General features: G+C 43.1%; 1 protein-coding gene across 15 annotated transcripts in view; it reads left to right on the top strand.

The window, feature by feature from the left end:
• The window catches only part of PLCB4 (phospholipase C beta 4), a 414,054-nt gene that overhangs the window by 283,568 nt on the left and 109,232 nt on the right, over positions 1–21,254 (top strand). For all 15 annotated transcript variants that reach the window (XR_012374116.1, XM_073878371.1, XM_073878370.1 and 12 more), the window contains 3 exons: positions 11,816–11,895; positions 14,334–14,387; positions 21,045–21,126. Coding sequence is in view for 14 of the 15 variants with exons in the window: in XM_073878371.1 (XP_073734472.1) it covers positions 11,816–11,895; positions 14,334–14,387; positions 21,045–21,126 (216 nt within the window). In the remaining variant the exon portion in view is untranslated. The remainder of the gene's footprint in view (positions 1–11,815; positions 11,896–14,333; positions 14,388–21,044; positions 21,127–21,254) is intronic.

Below are 21,254 nucleotides of genomic sequence, written 5' to 3' on the forward strand. Positions count from 1 at the left end.
TGTTCAAAGTGCCTGACCATGTATTCTCTCATTTCATTCTCACAACAGTCCTCTAGGATGGGCATGGTTACCGTTTTAGAGAGGAAGAAATAGGCCCAGAGAGGTTGAGTCACTTGCCCAAGGTCACACAGCCAGTAAGCAGCAGAGCTGGTGTCTTGAAGCCAGGCATGGGATTCACTCCAGATTCTGTATTCTGTCACCACCCAACAACTTCCACCTGAACCTTATAAGATTTTACTGTGCTTTTGAGGTAAAAGTTAATGTCCTCATCTGTGGGAGCTGAAATCATATAGCAGCCCTTCCCAAATTGGGGGTCTGCAAAATAACCTGCATTTCAAGGAGGCTCCCTGGTCAACGAAGCATGAGAAAGCCTTGTTGGGTTTCTTTACTGTAGCATTCAACGAAGCTCTATCATTCTGGTGTGAATCTTCACACACAGGGGTACGGGAGGTTGGTATTCAGCTATTTATCAAACTTTTTTTAAATTTATTTTTGCCTATTGAAGGCACACAAATGAAAACTTTCCGGAACTACTGCTTTGCAGGAAAAAAATCAACAAGCAGTGTCATAGAGGCATTCTCGGCCCAGGATTTTTCCAGAAGTATGAAAACAGTGTCATCTAGACATTCATTGATTCATCTTTACATACATATGCTTTTTATTCCATTTTCCTGCTGCCACATCCCCCCAACCCCCGAACACACACACACCTTTCTTGTTGCCTGGGAAGGTCAGGGGACTTGTCCGTAAAGGATAGAAAGGTAATGAAACTAAACACACTGATTTAGATCCTTTTTTAGTATCTTGTATTGAAAGTCCTATCTAGCTTACGGGAGTACCTCTCGATTTGATGTGCCTGTGCTCTGTAGGTTGAGAACTCTAAGCCAGAGTTTACCAGAGATTCCCTGATTGATTATATTTATCACAGAGCCTCTGCATGGTGAGATAGCATTTATTTCCGTGTGGCTTAATTTGCCAACATCGTCCGCTGGTGCATGTCATGAGGGATGTGACTTCAGGGATTATGAGTACAGGTATCAGCCAGAGAAACAACTTCATGAATACCTTTTTTTTTTTTTTTAAAGACTTTATTTATTTATTAGCACAAATGGAGGAGGGGAGGGGCAGAGGGAGAGGGGGAAGCAGACTCTGCTGAGCAGGGAGCTCGACACGGGGCTCGATCCGAGGACACTCAGATTATGACCCAATCTGAAGGCAGAGAGGTAACTGACTGAGCCACCCAGGCGCCCATATGAATACCTTTTAATTCACCAGCTCTTTATGCTTCTCTTACCACCAGGACTTTGCAGATTTGGCAGTTGAGCCCCCAAATGCATTTTCACAAAACTGGCTTCTGCCTGGCATAGGAGGATGCTCCTGGTTTTCTTAAAATCTTGAAATTCTTCATTTATTTGAGTTTTCCATGTGGATACCAAAAAATGTCACATAAAATAAAGCCAGTATCTCATTTGGGTTTTGAATGAGTTCTGGAGTTTGTAGGAATGGAGCTGCTCTATTAACCTGAGTCAGAAAAGAACATCATGTATCATTTAAAGTCTGTAAGCACAAGTGGACGTAAGGCCTTAATGTATTCTGAGTGTTTGGATGTACTTACATTTTCTTCAACTGGGTCTATGAAATAAACTGACGAGACAAATTAACAGAAAAGACACACAGATTTATTCACTTTTGATTTATGTGCACAGAGCCTCACAGAAGGAAGTAAATACCCAAAGGAGCGGGGATATTTGGGAGTTTGTACATCCTCTGAGTAAAGGAAAGAAAGGAAGCAAAGGGCCACTTACAGGAGAGCAAATGATTTTTAGGAAAGATAAATGGGCCCTCACAAGAACAGATAGACATGAGAATTTTGTGACAATTTCTGAGTGTGGTGCCAATGTTTTGTATTCCGGAAGGGAGGGTTAGAGCTGCTCCTGGATGGGGATTTATGAGAGTGGGGTTCTTTCGGGTAAGGCCTGCTTTCAGTCAGATAAGGGATTTCAGGAATTCAGATGCCTTCAGCTCAAAATAATTTTTATACCAAAGTGTCATATTTTGGGGTGGCCTATCTTGATTCCCTTCAACAGTTTATTTATTGGAGTAGATACCTGGCATAAGATGTGATTATTTGAGACAGGTTTCTATAGATGCAATAGGACATTTTTACAGGATATCCATGAAAGCAGGCTTAGGTGATTCAAAAGTTGTCTCTTGGAATGATAATGAACAGAAACCCACTTGGTAGGGAAATTTGACACTTGAGCTTCTGAATGATGACCCAGAACAGTACAGTGTCCTCTAATTTCTTATGATTATTTAGAGGTTCTTTTCGACCTAACTACCCAGTGTTGTCAAGATAACCAGCCAGGCTGACAGACTGTTTTGACTGGCTGTGAGTGACTAAACGAATCTTGACTAGGAAAGCATAAATATTTTCCAGGCCCATCCAAATTTATCTTTTTGGGGGGGGTTGGGACAAATCTTTCTTTTTTTTAAAATTTTTTATTGGTATGTTAATCACCATACATTACATCATTAGTTTTTGATGTAGTGTTCCATGATTCATTGTTTGTGTATAACACCCAGTGCTCCATGCAGAGCATGCCCTCTTTAATACCCATCACCAGGCTAACCCATCCCCCCACCCCCCTCCCCTCTAGAACCCTCAGTTTGTTTCTCAGAGTCCATAGTCTCTCATGGTTCATCTCCGCCTCTGATTTCCCCTCTTCATTCTTCCCTTCCTGCTGTCTGCTTTTTTCTTTCTTAACATATATTGCATTATTTGTTTCAGAGGTACAGGTTTGTGATTCAACAGTCCTACACAATTCACAGTGCTCACCATAGCACATACCCTCCCCAATGTCTATCACCCAGCCATCCCCTCCCTCCCACCCCCCACCACTCCAGCAACCCTCAGTTTGTTTCCTGAGATTAAGAATTCCTCATATCAGTGAGGTCATATGATACATGTCTTTCTCTGATTGACTTATTTCACGCAGCATAACACCCTTTAGTTCCATCCACGTTGTTGCAAATGGCAAGATCTCATTCCTTTTGATGGCTGCATAATATTCCATTGTATATATATACTACTTCTTTATCCATTCATCTGTCGATGGACATCTTGGCTCTTTCCACAGTTTGGCTATTGTGGACATTGCTGCTATAAACATCGGGGTGCACGTACCCCTTCGGATCCCTACATTTGTATCTTTGGGGTAAATACCCAGTAGTGCAATTGCTGGGTCGTATGGTAGCTCTATTTTCAACTGTTTGAGGAACCTCCATACTGTTTTCCAGAGGGGCTGTGCCAGCTTGCATTCCCACCAACAGTGTAGGAGGGTTCCCCTTTCTCCACATCCCCGCCAACATCTGTCGTTTCCTGACTTGTTAATTTTAGCCATTCTGACTGGTGTGAGGTGGTCTCTCATTGAGGTTTTGATTTGGATTTCCCTGATGCCAAGCGATGTTGAGCACTTAATCGTGTCTGTTGGCCATATCATCCAAATTTATCTTTCACACACAGCCACACAGACCCATCTATGTTCCTGTCCAAATACTCATTCCCCATGCTCTGCAGGTGATTGAAGAATCAGGTGGCACTTAATACCTTCCTCTTTTCACCTTGATCAGCTTTTCCTCTGTGGACAGAGAACAGCAGATGAAAAACTTGTATTTTCTGGAAGACGCTTAGACCATGTCAAGAGAAAAGGGCCCCGGTTGCTCTTCCTTTTTTACTCTCTCCTGTCTTGGTTCTTTGAGATTTGAAAATTGTATCAGAATTATTATTGACTTCCCAAGGGCCTTTGTGATTACCACTGAGTTGTCGCTCTACTGACCTTGGGTTTTGTTTTTTTGTTTTTGTTTTTGTTTTTTTTTTTTTCTGAAAAATCCCCATGTGACTGTTTGGGCACCAGTTTCAGTAGGTCACTATTGGTCATTATAGGCTCCTTAATTTCCCCTTTCATCCTGGGCTTATCAACTGGATTGTATCTGGGATCGCAAGTTGAGCTTCTTTGTTGTGCACGAGATTCTTCAGCCTCTCTGTTGTCTTGCACTTTCTCTCTGGGTAGCAATTGGGGTGACTTTCAGGTTTCTCTGCCTGGTTTGTTCTTGCTGTCAGCGCTGTCATTGTCTGCCTGTTTGCCTTCTGTCCCTGGCCAGGAGGGAGTTTCCAACACTGTCACGAATATCTCCTGATGACTGCCACTCTGTACATTCTACTTGCCTTTCTCTCTCCTTAGGAGAACCCAGAGGAAGTCACTGACATGGAAGAGAAAATGGTTTTATTTTTTCTTCTTAACATGATGTAGAAGTTGGTTTGTGATATACAAACATTGGTAGATCTGCTTCCATCTCATTTGAGAATGGATTCAGCATCTTAGATGAGCACATTTGAAGGGTAAAATGTGATTTTTTTTTTTTTTTTTTTTTTTTTTTTTTTGGTCAAGTCCTGCCTAAATCACCAACCTCTCTGCTCTCCTGCTTCTGGCTCTGGGGTTTGGCCATCCCTGGGCCAGGCTCTTGGCCTCTAGTTACTCCTGCTGCTGTATTGGCTCTGGCCCTGGTACTGAGGACTGATCACTGGCCCGGTGGGGGCGCAAGTGTCCTAGTTTGGGGAAACAGACCTGCATCTTGTTTCTGTACCAGTTATCTAGTAAGTGTTATTGCCAAAGCCCAGGCTTCCAGACCTGGCCTGTTCAGATGCTGCGCTTGCCTCTGTCACAGTCCAGGGGAGCTGTTACTTCTAACTGGCTTCCATAGGGCCATCTCCTGCTGCCTAGTGAGATCCTGGAACATCACCAGCTACCGGCTTTGCTGTGGCTGGGGAACATCCATTGAGCCAACCTCCTTCTGGTCGCCTGCTCTGCTTTTGTCGTGCTCGTAACTTTCTTTAAAATACTTCAGCACGCACAGTGATGTGTGTGTGAATTTAATCCAAAACAGAGGAATGAAGATTTAAAATTCCACATGTTTTCCATTGGTGGTACTCGCCCTAAGGGTGCTTGGTTTGCATTTGAGAACTTTGAATCAACAGCTCATAGGCCATCCATTATATTTAAATTGTACCTCAATAAAATTGTTCAAAAAATGAAACCAGACAAGGCTGTCTTCCTGTGGCTACCTCCACAAGCTCTTCAATTGTCTTTATCCAAGATTAGTACCAGATGCTGTGACATTAGCACAATGTGACTGTTACTTTGGAGGCATCTGGAGGGCCTGTTAAGATGCAGGCTGCTGGGCCCCATCCCCAGCGTGGCTGAATCCATAGATTTTAGGTGGGGCCTGAGAGTTGGCATTTCTACTACACTCCTGTGGGATATGCTCAGAGGACCACTTGGGAAAATCTGGCATAACGGGGAATGGGACTGCTTTTTCATCAGTGGACTTCTTAGCAATGTACAAGATACGTGATTTTTCTAGAAATAATGTACATACACTGCTACTCTTGTGTGAACAGGGCACAGAAGGTCAAGCCAGCCCCCATGGCCTCTCTTGGACCATTGCAAGAAATGTAGACTCTTCAGCACAGACACTAGACCTATTGAATTCAAATCTGTACTTGAACAAAATTCCCAAGTGATCCAAACGCATGGTAAAATTGGGAAAATACTGACCTCAACCAATGTAGCACACATGGTCTGGTTCAGTGGTTCTCCACTGTAGATTCACATTAGAATTATCTATAGTCTCTAAAAGGTAGATTGACAGTCCAACTGGGCTCAGATTGTTAATGAGAATCTCCAGGAGAGGCATCCAGGCTTCTGAAATGTCTTATAAGCTCCCCAGGGGTTCTAAGGTACAACTAGGTCTGGGAGCTACTAGTCTGGTCTCTGAGTAATAGCCGCATGGTATTCTTATAATAGTGTCCCAGCTGGAAAGGTCTTTTGCTTGGCCTGTCTTCGAAGTTCAGTACTGACAATTTAATGGCAACTAATACCTTATCCTAACAAAAATCATTTCATTTCCCTTACATGTATAGGCCCATAAGAGAAAATGTGTAGAGTTCTACCTACAGTGTCTTTACAGTCTAATAAGCCTCTTTAAAGCTCAAATGCCTTCCTAAAATCAAGTTTCTGGTTGAATATAAAGATAGAGTTACTCCGCTCTGATTCTTCATCTGGAGATTGGTGAAATGAAGCAATTTTACATCCCAAGCACCTTAAAAAGAGTCTTATCTTGCTGCAACATTGGACCCTGTGGAAATCTTGGAAAGCTTCATAGTTTGTCTCTGGTGCATGGTTTTAGGGGAGGAAAATGAATTTCCCTCTACCTTTCTGGATTCCTGGCTGAGACACCCACCTCTAATAAGAGAGAGATTAACAGGAGAAAAAAATCTAATTACATGTGTCCAGGAACCCACAAGACACGAAAGGCTCTCTCATAATCAGGTAATTGAGGTGTGCATGCCATCCTGAGCTGAGGAGAAAGAGGCTAAGGGTCTGGGGCTTTAGAGGCAAGGAAGACAATTCACAGGAAGATGGGAAGGACAAATGTTTGGAAACAAATGATTATCATGCCCTGTGGTGAAGGACGTTCTTGTGTTTAAAAAAAAAAAAAAAAGTTATTTTTGGTAATAGCTCTCTTCCTGGTACAGGTCTCTATCTAAATTCTTTTAGGCAGTTAAGAGAGAGGTAAAAAGCTCTTCTTGAGTTTACCGGTCCTTGATTATCTTCAGCTCAAAATAAGCCACATGCCAAAACGGCACACTCTGGGATGGCCTGCCCTGAACCCCATCAGTAAAATGAGTCTTATTACCGGAACTCACCATACAAAGGAATCAGCTCTGTATTTCACATTATATAAATTCCTGGCTTACGTTGTTTGAGCAAATGACAACTAATTAACTGTTAGAACAATTAAGTACCTTGAGAATAGTCAACTGAGATCTGCCTTGATTTTTTTTCTGATTCCCCATTTACTTAAAAAACCCAAACAAAAGCTCTGCATGGATCAGGTTTATGAGTGACAGGTAACAAGAAGGTCCCATATTTTAAACATCTCAGATGGCCCCATCCGCTGATTCTTTTCACAGCACGGACATCGAAAGGTGAAAGTCACTCCTTGCCTCCTTTTGTTTACACATGCAAGCGATTGAACCCACGTGTGTAGGTCACCATTTCTATGCTAGTGAATGCAAATTTGTTCAGCCCAGGTAGGGAGGGATAGGACAAAAACAAGGTAAATCAGGAACTGGAGGAGAGCTCTTTCCAGGGTCCTTGCTAGAAGACCAGATATCCCAGCCAAGGGCACTGTGGGAAACCATCGGCTCCCATAGGAAACCAGACCCAGATCTTTCTAGGTGGGCAATGGAAGTAGATACTCCAGGTGGGGAAGGACCCTTCTTCTAGATCTGTGCTTCTCAAACTGGGATGTGTACACGACTCACCTTGGGATCTTATTAAATGAAGATTCTGACCCAGTGAGTCTGGGTGGGATGAGACCTGAGAGTCTGGTTCTAACCAGCAACCCGGACATGTTGGTGCTATTGGTCTAGGAGCCAACCTCCTGACTGAGCGGCATGGGTTCAGAACAGTACCTTTATATGTGAATTTGCAAAAGAGCCGTTTGGAAAGCTCACTTCCACACAGGTTTCTCTTCCCCAGCCCTGGAGACAGATTTCATAGACAAGGCCTGCTGATTTGCCTTTTAACAATTCCCAGGTGATGCTGCTAGTCCCTGGACTATGCGTGACAAGTCTGTAGTTAACTTGGAACAGACTTAGTAAGATGACTCTGCCTCTTCTACCAGTAGCCTCCTCTTTGAGAGCAAAGAATCACACACCAAGAGATGAAGGAAGATGCCGCTGAGTCTTCCCTTTGGAGAAAAAATGACGTAGCATACTCGGAGAGTATCACAGGGTCTGTGTTATTTTTTGCTTTGACAACATGCTGTTTTGACTGAAGACTGAAAAGGGTGCTTCTGGAACAAAATCTAGAGACAAGATTGAGCTAAAAGTACAACAGCTCTACCTGGGGCTGTGCTGACTGGCAAGTAATGGGACTAGTTATTTTAGGATGACAGAGCTATATGTGCATTAAAAAAAAAAAAAAAGGCTAAGAGCTCAAATACCAAAATGTTGTCAGTGGCTAACTCTTGATGTCAGCAGTGGGATTTGGGGTGATGTTCACTTATTGCTGTATACTTTTTTGCTTTACATTTTTCTGCAAAGGACATTTAAATACTTCCATAACTTTAAAAAACCCCTACCAAATGTTTTTAAAGGGAAAAAGGGAGGTATACACCCTGTGTAAATTCAATTTTTTTGGTTTGGTTTTGTTATGTCTGTGACCTTCTGCTGCTTTTTTCAGTGGGAAAGGGATTGTTTTGTCCATGACAGTCCAGTGTCCCAGGGGCAAAGGAGACAGCTAAGGGCGAGGCCACGCCATTTGCCTGGAAAATGGACGCCCACCTGCTTGGTGAGAACAAGGAGTCCCAGAGGAGAGGTTGTAAGTCCCTAGGAGAAAATTAGAGGCAGCTTGTCTTCTTCCCTCCTTTTCTCCTAAGCCCACAAGAGTCCCTGGAAGGACCTTTCTTGTCCTTCTCCTTAGAAGGGCTGAAATAAGCTTTAAGTTAGAATTGGAAAAGATTAAGAAATCAAGAGAACAACCTGCTGGGGAAGGGGAGAAACTACTGATTTGGACATCCGACCTCAATGGATCCTTTGGGCTGGTTTCCCTGCCTCCAGGTTGCATGGGCCTACTCAGCATGGCCGGACCAGAGGGAGGCACCCAGCGTAGTAAGAATCCTATCACGAGCCTGTCAACATTGAGCTGATGAGTGTGCTCAACGTGCGTCAGGGAATGATCTTTCTAGAAACATGCAGCCCTGGGCTTGAAGATGCACCTTTTAGGGCATTATGTAGACTCTTAACATAATGTGCTTATTTTCAGCAATTCAAGGAAACATATTTAAGTCACAGGTTTTTGTGTTTTTTTTTCTTCTGTTAGTCTGGAAACATTCAACAAAGTTCATATGCATCTAGTTCACCCCCAGTACAACTTTTCAGCTAAACTCTAGGGCTCTACTGACACCTGCTGGCATTTCATCTACTTTGTTAAAAACTACAAAAGAAAACGCTCAACATATTTCCTAAAGTCTCTTGGTCTTAATATGCCAGGTGTCCATTACCTGGAAGACAATGGAGAGAAGGAAAGGCCTGTTGGGACTTGTCCACGTCATGGGGGGAGATGTGTGAACAAGCCTTAAGGAAGGGCAGACAACAGAGCCTGGCAGCCTTCTGCCATCTGATCTTGGGCAAGGCCCTTGACCCTCACTTTCATTATCACAAAGAGAAGCAGCAACAACCTCCCCCACCCCGGGGCCCTTTAGGGCCTGTGAGGATTCCAGTGGCATCTCCTACTAACTAAAACATGAGTACTGTCCCTGGAGTGCTGACCTCAGAGGTCACTCCCGGAGACCTCCCTGTCACATAAACAAGGTTCTTCACCAGCATTATATTTTCAAAAGATGGATGAGTTGTTTAAGCCTCCTAAAAGTCTGGTATCTCTGTAGTTTATTTTTAGGAACAACTAAATCAGAATGCTCAGAAAAAGCCAGTGAACAGTCTCAGAAATTGCCCAGTTTTTTGCCCTAGGAAACCAGGGACTCTGTTTTGTGTTTTGGAACACGTAACAAGCCTTCAGGTTGAGAAAATGTTGCCCAGTGAATGCCAACCTAATTATTTATGTTTTTCTGTCTCCTCTTGGGAAACGCTGCGTGAGCCTGTGGTTTGTTAGGCCAACAACAGGATATTTGATGGTCCCCAGGGAATTACAGTCCCATATTTAGCCTGACAGAGGAAGTAAAGGCTGATGATGAAAATAATAAGGCATTTCTTTAATGCTACTAGTGCCTTCCTTCCTCCTCCCTCAGAGTCCTGGTGTCACCATCATGAGGCTTTCGATGCTATTTATGGTCCTCAGGAAATGGCCCTTTTTAGTTGTGGAAGGAAATTGACCTCTTCTGGCTCCTAAGTCCTCCTTCAGAAAACTGTTAGGTATGACTGGAGCATAAAGAGGAAAGGCAAAACTGTCCATTAGACTCCTGTCCGTTGGGATGACTATTCTCAAAATGAAAACAAAGCAGGAAAAAAAAAGTGTCGACAAGGACTTGAAGAAATTGGAACCCACGTGCACTGTTGGCGGGAATATAAAATGATACAGCTATGTCACAGAATGGTGGTTCCTCAAAAAATGAAAAATAGAATTACTGTAGGATCCAGTAATTCTGCTTCAGAGTATATACCCCAAAGAATTGAAGGCAGGAACTTGAAGAGATACTGGTATACCCGTGTTCATAGAAGCATCAATCACACTAGCTGCCATTAATCAGAGTAGCAAGCCAGGTGTTCATCAACAGATGAATGGGGAAGCCAAATGTGGTCTACACAGCGAATGGAATATTATTCAGCCTTTAAAAAGAAGGAAATTCTGACACAGGCTGTGATCTGGCTGAGCCTTGAGGACATGCCAGTCAAATCAAAGGGCAAATACTGTATGATTTGTTTTTATAAAGAACTTAGGATAGGCAGATTCATAGAGACAGAAAGTAGAATGGTGGTTGCTAGGGTTGGACAGGGAGAAGAAACTGAGGAGTTGTGTAATGGGGACAGAGTTTCAGTTTTGCAAGAAGAAAAGAGTTCTGGAGATGGATGGTGGTGAAGGTTGCACACAACGTGAATGTTACTTAATGCCTTTGAACTGTTCGCTTAAAAATGGTTCCAATGATAAATTTAATGTTATTTGCATTTTATCACAATGAATTAAAACCACACACACTTTACAGAACTTAGTCTTTACCTCTGGCCCTTGCAATGACTAAATCACTAGCCCACGTTAAACCTGGTAATACTGTGCAGGGCTGTCTGATAGAACCTTCTGTGTCGACGGAGATGTTCTTCATCTGAGCTGTCCAATGTGGTAGGCACCAGCCCCGTGTCGGCTTTCGAGCACTTGATATGTGATGAGTGAAATGGAGGCACTGAATTTTACTTTTATTCAGTTTAAAGTTAAACAGCCACATGTGGCTAGTGGACAGTGTAGGTAGACTATCCATCTGTACTACTATCTGTGCCCAAATATTTTCCCTTCCTCAGCACAGAGGAGTTGGCCTTAATGCACAGGCCAGCCTTTTCTAGTTGAATGTCCTTACTAGACCCAAATTCCTTTACTGCCGTGTACAGTCTTCCTTCACTTTTCCTTGTAAATCCATGGAGTGATGTTATGAACTAAAACTGAGGTCCAAGTCCTTATACAGAAATTATGTAAGGGCTTCACTATTTGCACTGGATACCCCGGCAATCAGTGCATGCTTTACTTTTTAAGGCTCTGCTGGAAATCACAGACAGGTAAGATACGTAACAAATTCTTAGATTGAAATAGAATCACACGATAAAATTGATGAACCCCAAACGCATTTGTCCTCTAAAATGGGAATAGCTAGATATGTCATCATGTACTGTATAATGTTGCTTAGAAATAATGAAGGTTGCCAGTGGCTGAAAAAGGATTTCTATTTAAACAGGCTGCAAATAGAAGGTTTAACAAGTCAATCAGTGGGCAGCGTTCCTTTGTGACAACCCAGTGTTTAATGATGCTCTAGATGTTACATTTATCTTCATGGAAAGAACGAAAGATGTTTATTAAAGAATAAAGTATGGCATGCAAAATGAAGATTGCTCTGTGGCAGGGAGGAGATAAAAGAAGAGTTTACATTATTCTTATACCAAATGAATATGGGCTGTTTAATAAAAACCACCCTTTTCAGTTCCTGTGCTGTTGCTCACCAGGAATGCTTTTTCTTTCTCTTTCAGCAATGGGTAGAAGGACTGAGATCAATCATACACAACTTCAGGGCCAACAATGTCAGTCCAATGACCTGCCTCAAGAAACAGTGAGTTTTATTTACATCGCTCTTTGTTCTTGGCTGTGAAAAAGCAAAAGGTCAGATTAGGAGATGAAGGCTTCGTATATGGCCAGGCCACACTGTCCTTGCCTTCCCTTCTGTGCTCCCGACCCTGGAAAGGAAGTTCCCAACACACACCTGGACTCTTCATGCCACTTGGCAGGGCACGTGTGATCAACCCGTAGCCCAAACTGTTAAGAAAGGAATGATTGATGGCAGGAAGATGCTGGAACTTCAGTATCCTCTGGGTCATTGGCCCCAGACAACAGTTCTCCATGCCTGGGGCCATAGTTGGGAGCTCTTGTAGTAACTGGAGGCTCTGTTGTGTGAGACAAAACTGGGGAGTGTGGCCAAGAGAAGCACTTATAAAAGCACCCATTTCTAGAGTCAAAAAGGAGCACTGGCCCCAGGGACTGTTCAGCACCCAGTCAGGGATCCAAACGTACTGGCCTTACCCCAGCTCACAGTATCCAAAATCCAGAGGGATGCCACCGTGGTAGATTTTCAACCCATCCCAAGTTATTCCATCAAGGTGATGTGACAGTTACTCAAGTAGAGAGCCTAGCCAAAGCCAAAGTCAGCCTGTTTAAAAAGCAGCAATTGGTGCAGGAAGGGGGCTGCCCGCCATCATGGGGCAATTGGCAGGCAATTGTAGGTGCAGAAGGGAACTACACTGAGAAACTACAGGAATAAGCCTGCACTCGCAACCAGCACCAAGGGTGTGATTCCTTGGACTGTCCAGCAGGAGGAAGAGGGGTCAGCCCTTTGGCTACTTTCACCCTTAGTTTTGGTCCCTTTGGCAGGTGCTTGAAGAGTACAGGCTCTTGACTATAATCCCAGCTTAGCCACTTAGTTTTTGGGTGACCCTTGGCAAGTTCTTAGCCTCGTGCCTTACTGTTCTTAATCTGTGAATGGAGAAGGTGACCAGAACTTATTTTACAAGATTACCACACAGATGTAATGAGGTCCTGGAAAACGCCCAGCCCAGGTCCTCCTTCATTCAGTATTAGTGATTTTGATTATTATGCCAGCCCTCCGGTTTTCTTTCCATCATCTTAGTAGGGGGTAATTAATCTTGTAAATACCCATTTGTCGTGCAGCTGCTGCTTTTCCTCTGCAGTTGCTGTGGCATGTTTTCTTAGAAATAAAGAGCAACAATGGATATTTGACATTCCACTTTGGGCATTGATAGAATCCCGAAGGATTTGAGACTTTGAGAATGCCCACTTAGACCTGAGGGACCCCAGTATCTGTAGGTGGACACCAGGTCTTATCTGTCCTCATTGGCGTCCTGCTGGGATCCCTTTATGGAGCTGGTGTTCACCCATCCACCATCTGCCATGAGGGTTAGCTCATCAAGAGGTCACACCTGCCCACTTCTGCAGAGAATGACCCTGTGCTGAAAGGGGAGTCACTGTGCCCAGGAGACTGCACTCCTCTCTTTTCCTTGTGGGAAGCCCATGGCCCATAATGGGCTGGAATAGGATACAAAAGGCCAGCCCCCATGCCACCAAGTCTGGTGCACATCACGCTCCAGAGCTCCCCCTGGCGTCAGACTAAAGCACCAGTGGAGACCACAACTTTGTGTGACTGTTCTCCTTTCTGCTTCCCTCACACCCATTGTTTTGAAAACATTCTCTGAAAAGGAGTCACTTGGGCCTCTAGGAGATTGCCAAAAGACAGAAACTACCAGATTGTCATATTATGCTCATTGTTAGAGTATTATTGACTGGAATCCATGAGAATGTGAGTTAATAGCTAAGAACAGTCCCAGCACCTACGAATGAGTGTTCTGGGTCCCTGTGTGTCCAGAAAGCCTGGGGAAAGCAAGGAGTTGCTTACCATCAATGTGAGTTGATGAACTTCTCTTCCTCTTGGAAATTAAGGAAGGTGCCCATTCGATCTGTGCTTTGCTGCACTGGGAGCAGGGAGTGAGGGTCCCCATGGGTCCTCAGGACAAGGCTGGCTGGTGTCACCGTGCAGTTGCATTTCCACCTTAGTAAAGATTATTAAAGAGCAATAATCAAGGATGAGACCAATCACCAAAAAAGTACCTACAATTTGTTTTGCTCAGTGCAAGCACCCAAATTTCTAGTTCATCTAGGGTTGCTGGGAAAAATACAGAATTCCCAGTTAAATTTAAATTTCAGATAAGTAATAGTTTTTGAGTATAAGCATATTCTGTGCAGTATTTGGAACATACTTGTAAAAAAAATTGTTGTTTTTCTGAAATTCAAATTTAACCGAGAGTCCTGTATTTATATTTGCTAAACCTGACAACCATAAATTCATCTCACAGTATATTATTGTCTCTGGTTTTCAGAATAAATGTTTTGTTTGAATGAACTTTCTTTTAAAGTTCTTAACTGGATTGAAGTGTTCCTCCTAAGAAACATTAAAACAGTGTTGTTATGGTTGTTTTCCAGCTGGATGAAATTGGCGTTTATGACCAACACAAATGGTAAAATTCCAGTTAGGAGGTAAGTCCATCGTTTCTGTCTATATTCCATATCCTGGGCTGACCCTTGTGATACCAGACCAAAGAGAGAGCCCATCACAAGTGCTTGTTAATTGCTTTCACTGAAGATATTTCTGGAAGCTTGGTTTAAATCACTCCATCAAATGCCGTGTTTAATTTGTAAAAATCATTTGTGGATGTAAAGTTGCATTTATTCTTCAGAACTGGTAGCATTAACTCTACTTCGATAAAGAACATCTGAAGATGTAGCAGATTTCTTTTTAATCTTCAAATACGTGGGTTTTTAGGATTTTAATGTCTTTCATCTTCTTACCCTGAGCAACCATTAGCTAAAATGAAAGAAGTTTGTACTGTGCACCTTTAGTGGAAGTGTATAGACTGTGTCTTCAGAAGAGTGGTACCTCTGGACGGTGCTTCTCATTCTGGGCCTTGCTGTTCCTTTGGTGGGTGGGGCAAATAGACGCCTTTGGCTTCTGGCCACTTGGTCTCAAGGTGTACTCTCCCTGACACCATGCACTTTTCAGAGCTGTCACTTTTTCCCCTTGCTCTGCCCAAGGGGAAAGTGACAGTGAAAAAAAAAAATGGCAGTAAAGCCTGAATGGAATCAAGAATGAAAAAAACAGGGGCATCTGGGTAGCTCAGTCAGTTAAGCGTCCGACTCTTGATTTCAGCTCAAGCCATGATCTTAGGGAGATCAAGCCCCAAATGGGGCTCTGTGCTGAGCATGGAGCCTGCTTAAAATTCTCTCTCTCCCTCTGTCCCTCCCCCACCCCCACTTGAGTGCATTATCTTAGAGATAAAATTAATAAATAGATCTTAAGAAAGAAAAGAATGAAGAAAACATGAACTATATTTGTCTTCCACATGTCCTCTTTTAAAAAAAAATTCTATTTAGAGAGAGAGCATGAGTGAATCGGAGGAGGGGCAGAGGGAGAGAGAGAATCCTGAAGCAGACTTCCCACTGAATGTGGAGCTGATGTGGAGCTCAAACCGAAGACCCTGAGATCATGACCTGAGCCAAAATCAAGAGTCAGTCACTTAACAGACTGAACCACCCAGGCGCCCCTCCAACATGTCCTCTTTAATACTTAAGCTAGTATGTTTCATCCTCTGAGGATTCCCAATGCTTCCCTCTTTTCTGCCTCTCTATTCCATTTCTGGTGTTAGGATTTACTAATAGTCTGTGGGGACATTTTGAGATGGTAGTGATAGGGATTCTTTACCAAACACTCCTAGTATCTTTTTGGTTGGTGTTTGTGTAAGCACTTCATGGAAATTCCAGAAGCTGGAGTGGACTGCAGAGCATCAGCTGTCCACATGAAACCAGGAATGTGTTTGGATTCATGAGCCTAAGCCCACAGCTGAATTAATCATGGGTTCCCTAGATACCAACCCCGTCTTCTAGAATTCTCCAGACTTAGGTTCATGTTGACCTCCTGTCTGGACACCACTTTAGTGAAGAAGCCAACTGACAAACAACAACAAACAAAACCCAGAGCTACTGGGTAGAGTCTTGTCTTGGAACTGTTGTATCTGTCAGACACGAGGCAAGCAGGTCACCAACTGATAGCATTTGAGCAAATGCATTCAAGCAGTGGCATGCTGATCACACTTAGCCATTTTTGACTTTTCTACACCTCCCTCTCTGCCCAGCCACCTCATTCTGCCTTGGAGCTTCCATTCTGTATCCCTAGGAGATTATCTCCATACTCTCTCAAAATTATTCTTTTCACATTTAACAGAATCATCCTAGGGGCATCTGGTGGGCTTAGTCGGTTAAGCATCTGACTTTGGCTCAGGTCATGATCCTGGTGTCCTGGGATTGAGCCCCTGCCTCTCCCTCTCCCGCTCCCCCCTGCTTGTGCTCTCGTTCTCTCTCAAATAAATAAAATCTTAAACAGAATTGTCCTAGAGGCCATTATTTTAATTCTGTGCTCTATAACAACTTATGTGACAGAACTGGAATATCAATGAGAAAATTAAAAGCATACAAATCATAAGGAAGACCGTGGGCAGTATTTTTACTTAACCTTTTATTAAGGGCTTACCAAGTCGTAGACCTCATACATTGTTGTGGTCTTTATAGATCTACATGTAGGATTCTCCTTTTTATTAACTTACTAGCAAATCAATTTTATGTCTGAACATAAAGAAAGTAGAACCTTTTAAAAAAAATGCCCTGTTAGCACCTTTGACTGATAATTGTTGGCAAAGATACTTTACACTGATCCTTATTTTTTTTTTAAATCCTTTGCTCTGTTGAGCAATAGCAGGACAATTATTTTAATATATCCCAGCATCCTACAGCTACTGCCCAATATATAGTACGTTTTTCTTTAAAATCTATATTGAATTAAGAAGTCCAAACTTAGTACAGACAGCAGTGTGGAGAATAGAAATTTATGTTGGATCTGTTTTTACATACTTTACCGTCCTGTTTTTTCTTCCAAGATAAGGTTCAGGAAATGGACAAAGTAGAAACACATAGATTGCAATCAAAGCACTTCTAACTAACAATTCTGGTTTATCCTCCTAATCAAGCCATTGTTAGACAAGCTTGGAAGTTTTTTTTATGGTTTCAAAGATCTTTATCGGTATGTTCACATACAAAATTATTACCATCCTTTTGTCATTTTCTTTAGCTCTCTTTGACATGAACACTTTGGTGCCTGCCAGTATTAACAGGTGTTTGACACAAGACATCTGTGATTTGGGGGCAGTTTGTTCAGAGTTGATGGAGAATTGACACCAAGCCAAAGAAAAGCGGATGAGTCCCCTGGTAGATGAGCTGCCAAGGGCTAGGTGGAAATTGTTCTGAATGTTTTAATGGATATGAAGAGTAAACACTTTTAAAATGTCATTTCATCACTATCATTCTGGAGTTCTTAAAATGGAAACTATTAGTATAGTGTGCATACTGTTAAAAGGGATCTGGCTTCATAGTTGTTCCATCACTTGGGAATGGCCCCCACTCTTGAGTATTAGCTGAAATTTAATATCCAGGAAGTTGCTGGAATGATTAATGAAGAAAGTCTTACTTTTTATCTCCCTCTTTTCTTTCCATGTGTATAAATCTTATGCAATCTGCCTTTCTCTCAAACTTACAAATTCACACTCGGTTTATCTTCCCGCCCAGACCAAAGCTTTGAAAGTCACTCTTTTCTTTGCCATTTCCTATTCCTTGAAACCTGGAGTTGGAACCAGTGGCTAGAGAGTCAGGAAATGATAGCCAAACATTAATTGTGGGCTCTGGCTGGAAGTAGTCTTAAAGGAGACCGTTGTATCAAAGAAGGCTGAGAGCTTTGGCTATGGTCGTGGAGGCCCAGCTCCTGTGTAACCATCTCTGTCCCAAAGGCTTAGCTCATCTGTGAAGGGAAGAGGACTCTACTGAGGCTTCACGGCATGAGTCCCTCCCTGAGTGTTTCAAGAGATGGTGTTAAAACCATGGAGTAACAATGAATCATGGATCACTACATCAGAAACTAATGATGTAATGTATGGTGATTAACATAACAATAAAAATTAAAAATGCTAAACAAAACAAAACAAACCAAAACCATGGAGTGGATTGTAGGCCCGTTGCGGGCAAGGAAAAAATGAGACTCCCTTGGTTTCTAGGATCATTGCTGTCTTAGTCACCTATAACGTCTGCTGGAACATGGAACTGAACCAGAACTCTAATAGGCCTGGGCACCACTCAAGGGTATTTGCTTTCGTAGCATTTCTTTTGGGGAAGGTGGTTTATTTTGATTCAACAAAAAGTCATTGAGTACCTGTTAGCCAGGAAGCGCTATCTTGTACTCTGTGGGCATGGGGCTGTATAAAAAGAGTTGAATCAGTCACAGTCCTTGATAAATACTCTCCCATGAAATGCCTATGACAGCATCTAGAATGTCCCCAGGCTTTGAGAAATGCGTTTCTCTCAGGACCCCATTAAAGGGGCATTCTTTGGGCCTCTAATGTAACTGGAACCTCAAAGAATTCACCTTTGCGCCACAACCCTCTTTACCTCTGAGGGAATCCATTTTAAGGCCCAAGCTCTCGGATAGCTGTCTGAAGCAAGGACCATAAATGCACTTTATTAGATAGACCGGGGGAATGGCCTTACTCCTATTCAGCTTCCTTGCTCCTCTTTTCCATCCTGGGTTTGGTCTCCTTTAGAATGAAGTGGGCAAATCAGTGGTGACGTTGCCCAGCGCAAGCCCTCTCAGGAAAGGGGGGCCAGAGAAGGAGCCCCTCTAGGCCATAATGCCACCTCCTCACCTCTAGTTTTTGCACAGTCATGTTGTTAGGCTCTGCTTTGCCCTCACTAATACATTCCTACATGGATTTTCCTCTCTCCTGGCACCAGACACCCTATTTTTTTTTCTTTTTCTCTCAATCTCTTTATCTGCACCCCCCCCAGCCCCCAGTGCAAATGCTTGGATCTCCTCCTCCCATGAGACATTCTTGTTCTGCTTCCTATTTATTTCTTGGCACTTCAGCAAGCTCTAGCCAAAAAATTCTATTCCTGTGCCCTCTTCCCCTCCTCCCTGCCCTTCCCTCCCTCCACCCCTCACCCAGGTTCTGTTTCACCAGAAAGGCTCAGGCCCTGTGCCTGCTACAGGGTTCATGACCACGTCGATCAGTTCTCTTCTCATTGTTCATGCCTATCCAAACCTACCTGAAGTTCAAGTTCACTAAGATACCCCTGAGATTAGAGGCAAACCGTTTCCTTCTGCAGGCATCCCAAATGTGGGGATGCTGTTGCCTGTACCTCTCACATTAACACCTAATTTTTTTTTTAAGAACACTGAATAGCTACTTTCCCCTATTTTATAAAGGTCCAGTAAATTGCTTCTCAACCCAATTTAGTGTATACAAATTGCATGAACTCTAGGGAAGTGGGAAAATGTGGACATAACGCCGTCTACCCTAGAAACCAGTTTACTTGATGTCAAATACATACGCTCTACCATGTCTGTAGATGTGTTAAAGAGAATCCGTGGGCCGCTGTAGAGTTGAATGCAGCTGTGTCAAGCGCTCTTAAAAATGAACTTCTTGAAGTATTCTTGGACCAAGTATGAAACAATAAAGCTTTGAATGAACACATAACAATTCCTTTACCTAAAATTAGTTCTCCCCAATCTATTTTGAGAAGTTGTACTGTGCACTTGAAGAGGTGCTTTCTCCCACTCATCAAGAATAATTGGCTCTCAGTGCTTACATTTGGAGGTGGCTTCCACTTAGCATGAATGGCGGAGTGCGTGACAGGGTTGGGCGTGGGGAGGTGCTGTTACAAAGCCCCTTGTGCTCACAGAGAAGGCATTCCAAAATCAAGCTTGCCAGATGAAATGGCTCTACCCTCACGTCAAGGCTAGACTTTTGATATTAGAGTTCCAGTTATTATGGTGACAGATTCCCTGGGCTTCCAGCCACAGCATGAATGAAGACTCCTTGGGTTGGCTAAGGCATGGCTCGGAGCCAAACATGAATTCTAGGGTACCTGCTCCCATCCTCAATAGGTCATTCTGAGTGTCGCCAATGTATTTATCAGAAGAGGAAACAGGCTCATTAAGGTGTTACTCATTTCACTAGCCTCGATGTACACCATACGTGATAAAGGGCAGCACCATTATTCAGAAATAGCATGTATCAGGGTAGTACCAAGATTCTACTGCAACACTGAAACAAGTGTTTCCCTGTCTCCCCTCCCCACCACACCTATCCCTTTCTCAGTAAACTTCCTAATCCTTGAGGCAGCTGGTATTCAGAGTAGCTCGAGGATGCTTACTTAGCTCAAAAAAAGGGGGGGGGGCGCCTGGGCGGCTCAGATGGTTAAGTGTCTGCCTTCGGCTCAGGTCATGATCCCAGGGCCATGGGATCGAGCCCCGCATGGGGCTCCCTGCTCCACGGGAAGCCTGCTTCTCCCTCTCCCACTCCCCCTGCTTGTGTTCCCTCTCTTGCTGTCTCTGTCAAATAAATAAATAAAATCTTTAAAAAAAGAAATGTAAGGCCACCTGGGTGGCTCAGGTTAAGCGTCTGACCTAGACTCAGATCATGATCTCAGGATCCTGGGATCGAGCCTTGTGGCAGGTTCCTGGCTCAGCACAGAGTCTGCTTCTCTCTCTGCCTCTGCCCCTCCCCATCCCCTGCTGGTGCTGCCCCCCCTTAAATAAATAAATAAGATCTTTAAAAAATTTTAAAAACATATCTGATAGTGCATCTCAGCTGTGGTAAGTTTGAAAGCACGGTATAAGGGCCATCCTAGGGAGACGCTGAATTCTGTGGAGCCTATTTTTCTACTCCAAGCCTAGGTAGTATCAACATGAGGTTTTATTCATCTGCCACATGCCTTTTTCCTGAGAAAGTTATTTGGTGGGATCAAAATTTATCATTGTTTTGGTCCACCAGTATGTATCTCCACAGCTTCTTGGGTTCATGAGCACCCAGGGGGACACCCATCTGAGAACAAGTTGCCTCACAAGTGTAACCAGAGGGATATTGCAGGAGCTAGTTAGGGAAGTGAAAAATACCTAAAAATGAAAACTAAGTGTATTTTCCTTCCCCTTCTCCCCCTGCCATCCTACAGTCCTGAGTATCGTTTGGATTTTTGCCTCAGAGAAAACAGAATTAACAAAACTTGACTTTTCTTTTTTTCCTTTCTTTTCTGCCCTAGTATTACTAGAACTTTTGCATCGGGGAAAACAGAAAAGGTGATCTTTCAAGCACTCAAGGAGTTAGGTCTTCCCAGTGGAAAGGTATTTATTCATTTAATCATGTGTTTCTAAAACGATTTTGTCTATTTATGTTCTCATATGAAATAAGCCAGCTTATTTATGTTCACCTGATGTCATTTAGATTCAGAACTGGTTTTAGTCACATAAAA

Source organism: Callorhinus ursinus, unplaced genomic scaffold, assembly GCF_003265705.2.
Source record: "Callorhinus ursinus isolate GAN/ISIS: 27379988/994484 unplaced genomic scaffold, GSC_fseal_2.0 scaffold29, whole genome shotgun sequence".
NCBI lineage: Eukaryota > Metazoa > Chordata > Mammalia > Carnivora > Otariidae > Callorhinus > Callorhinus ursinus.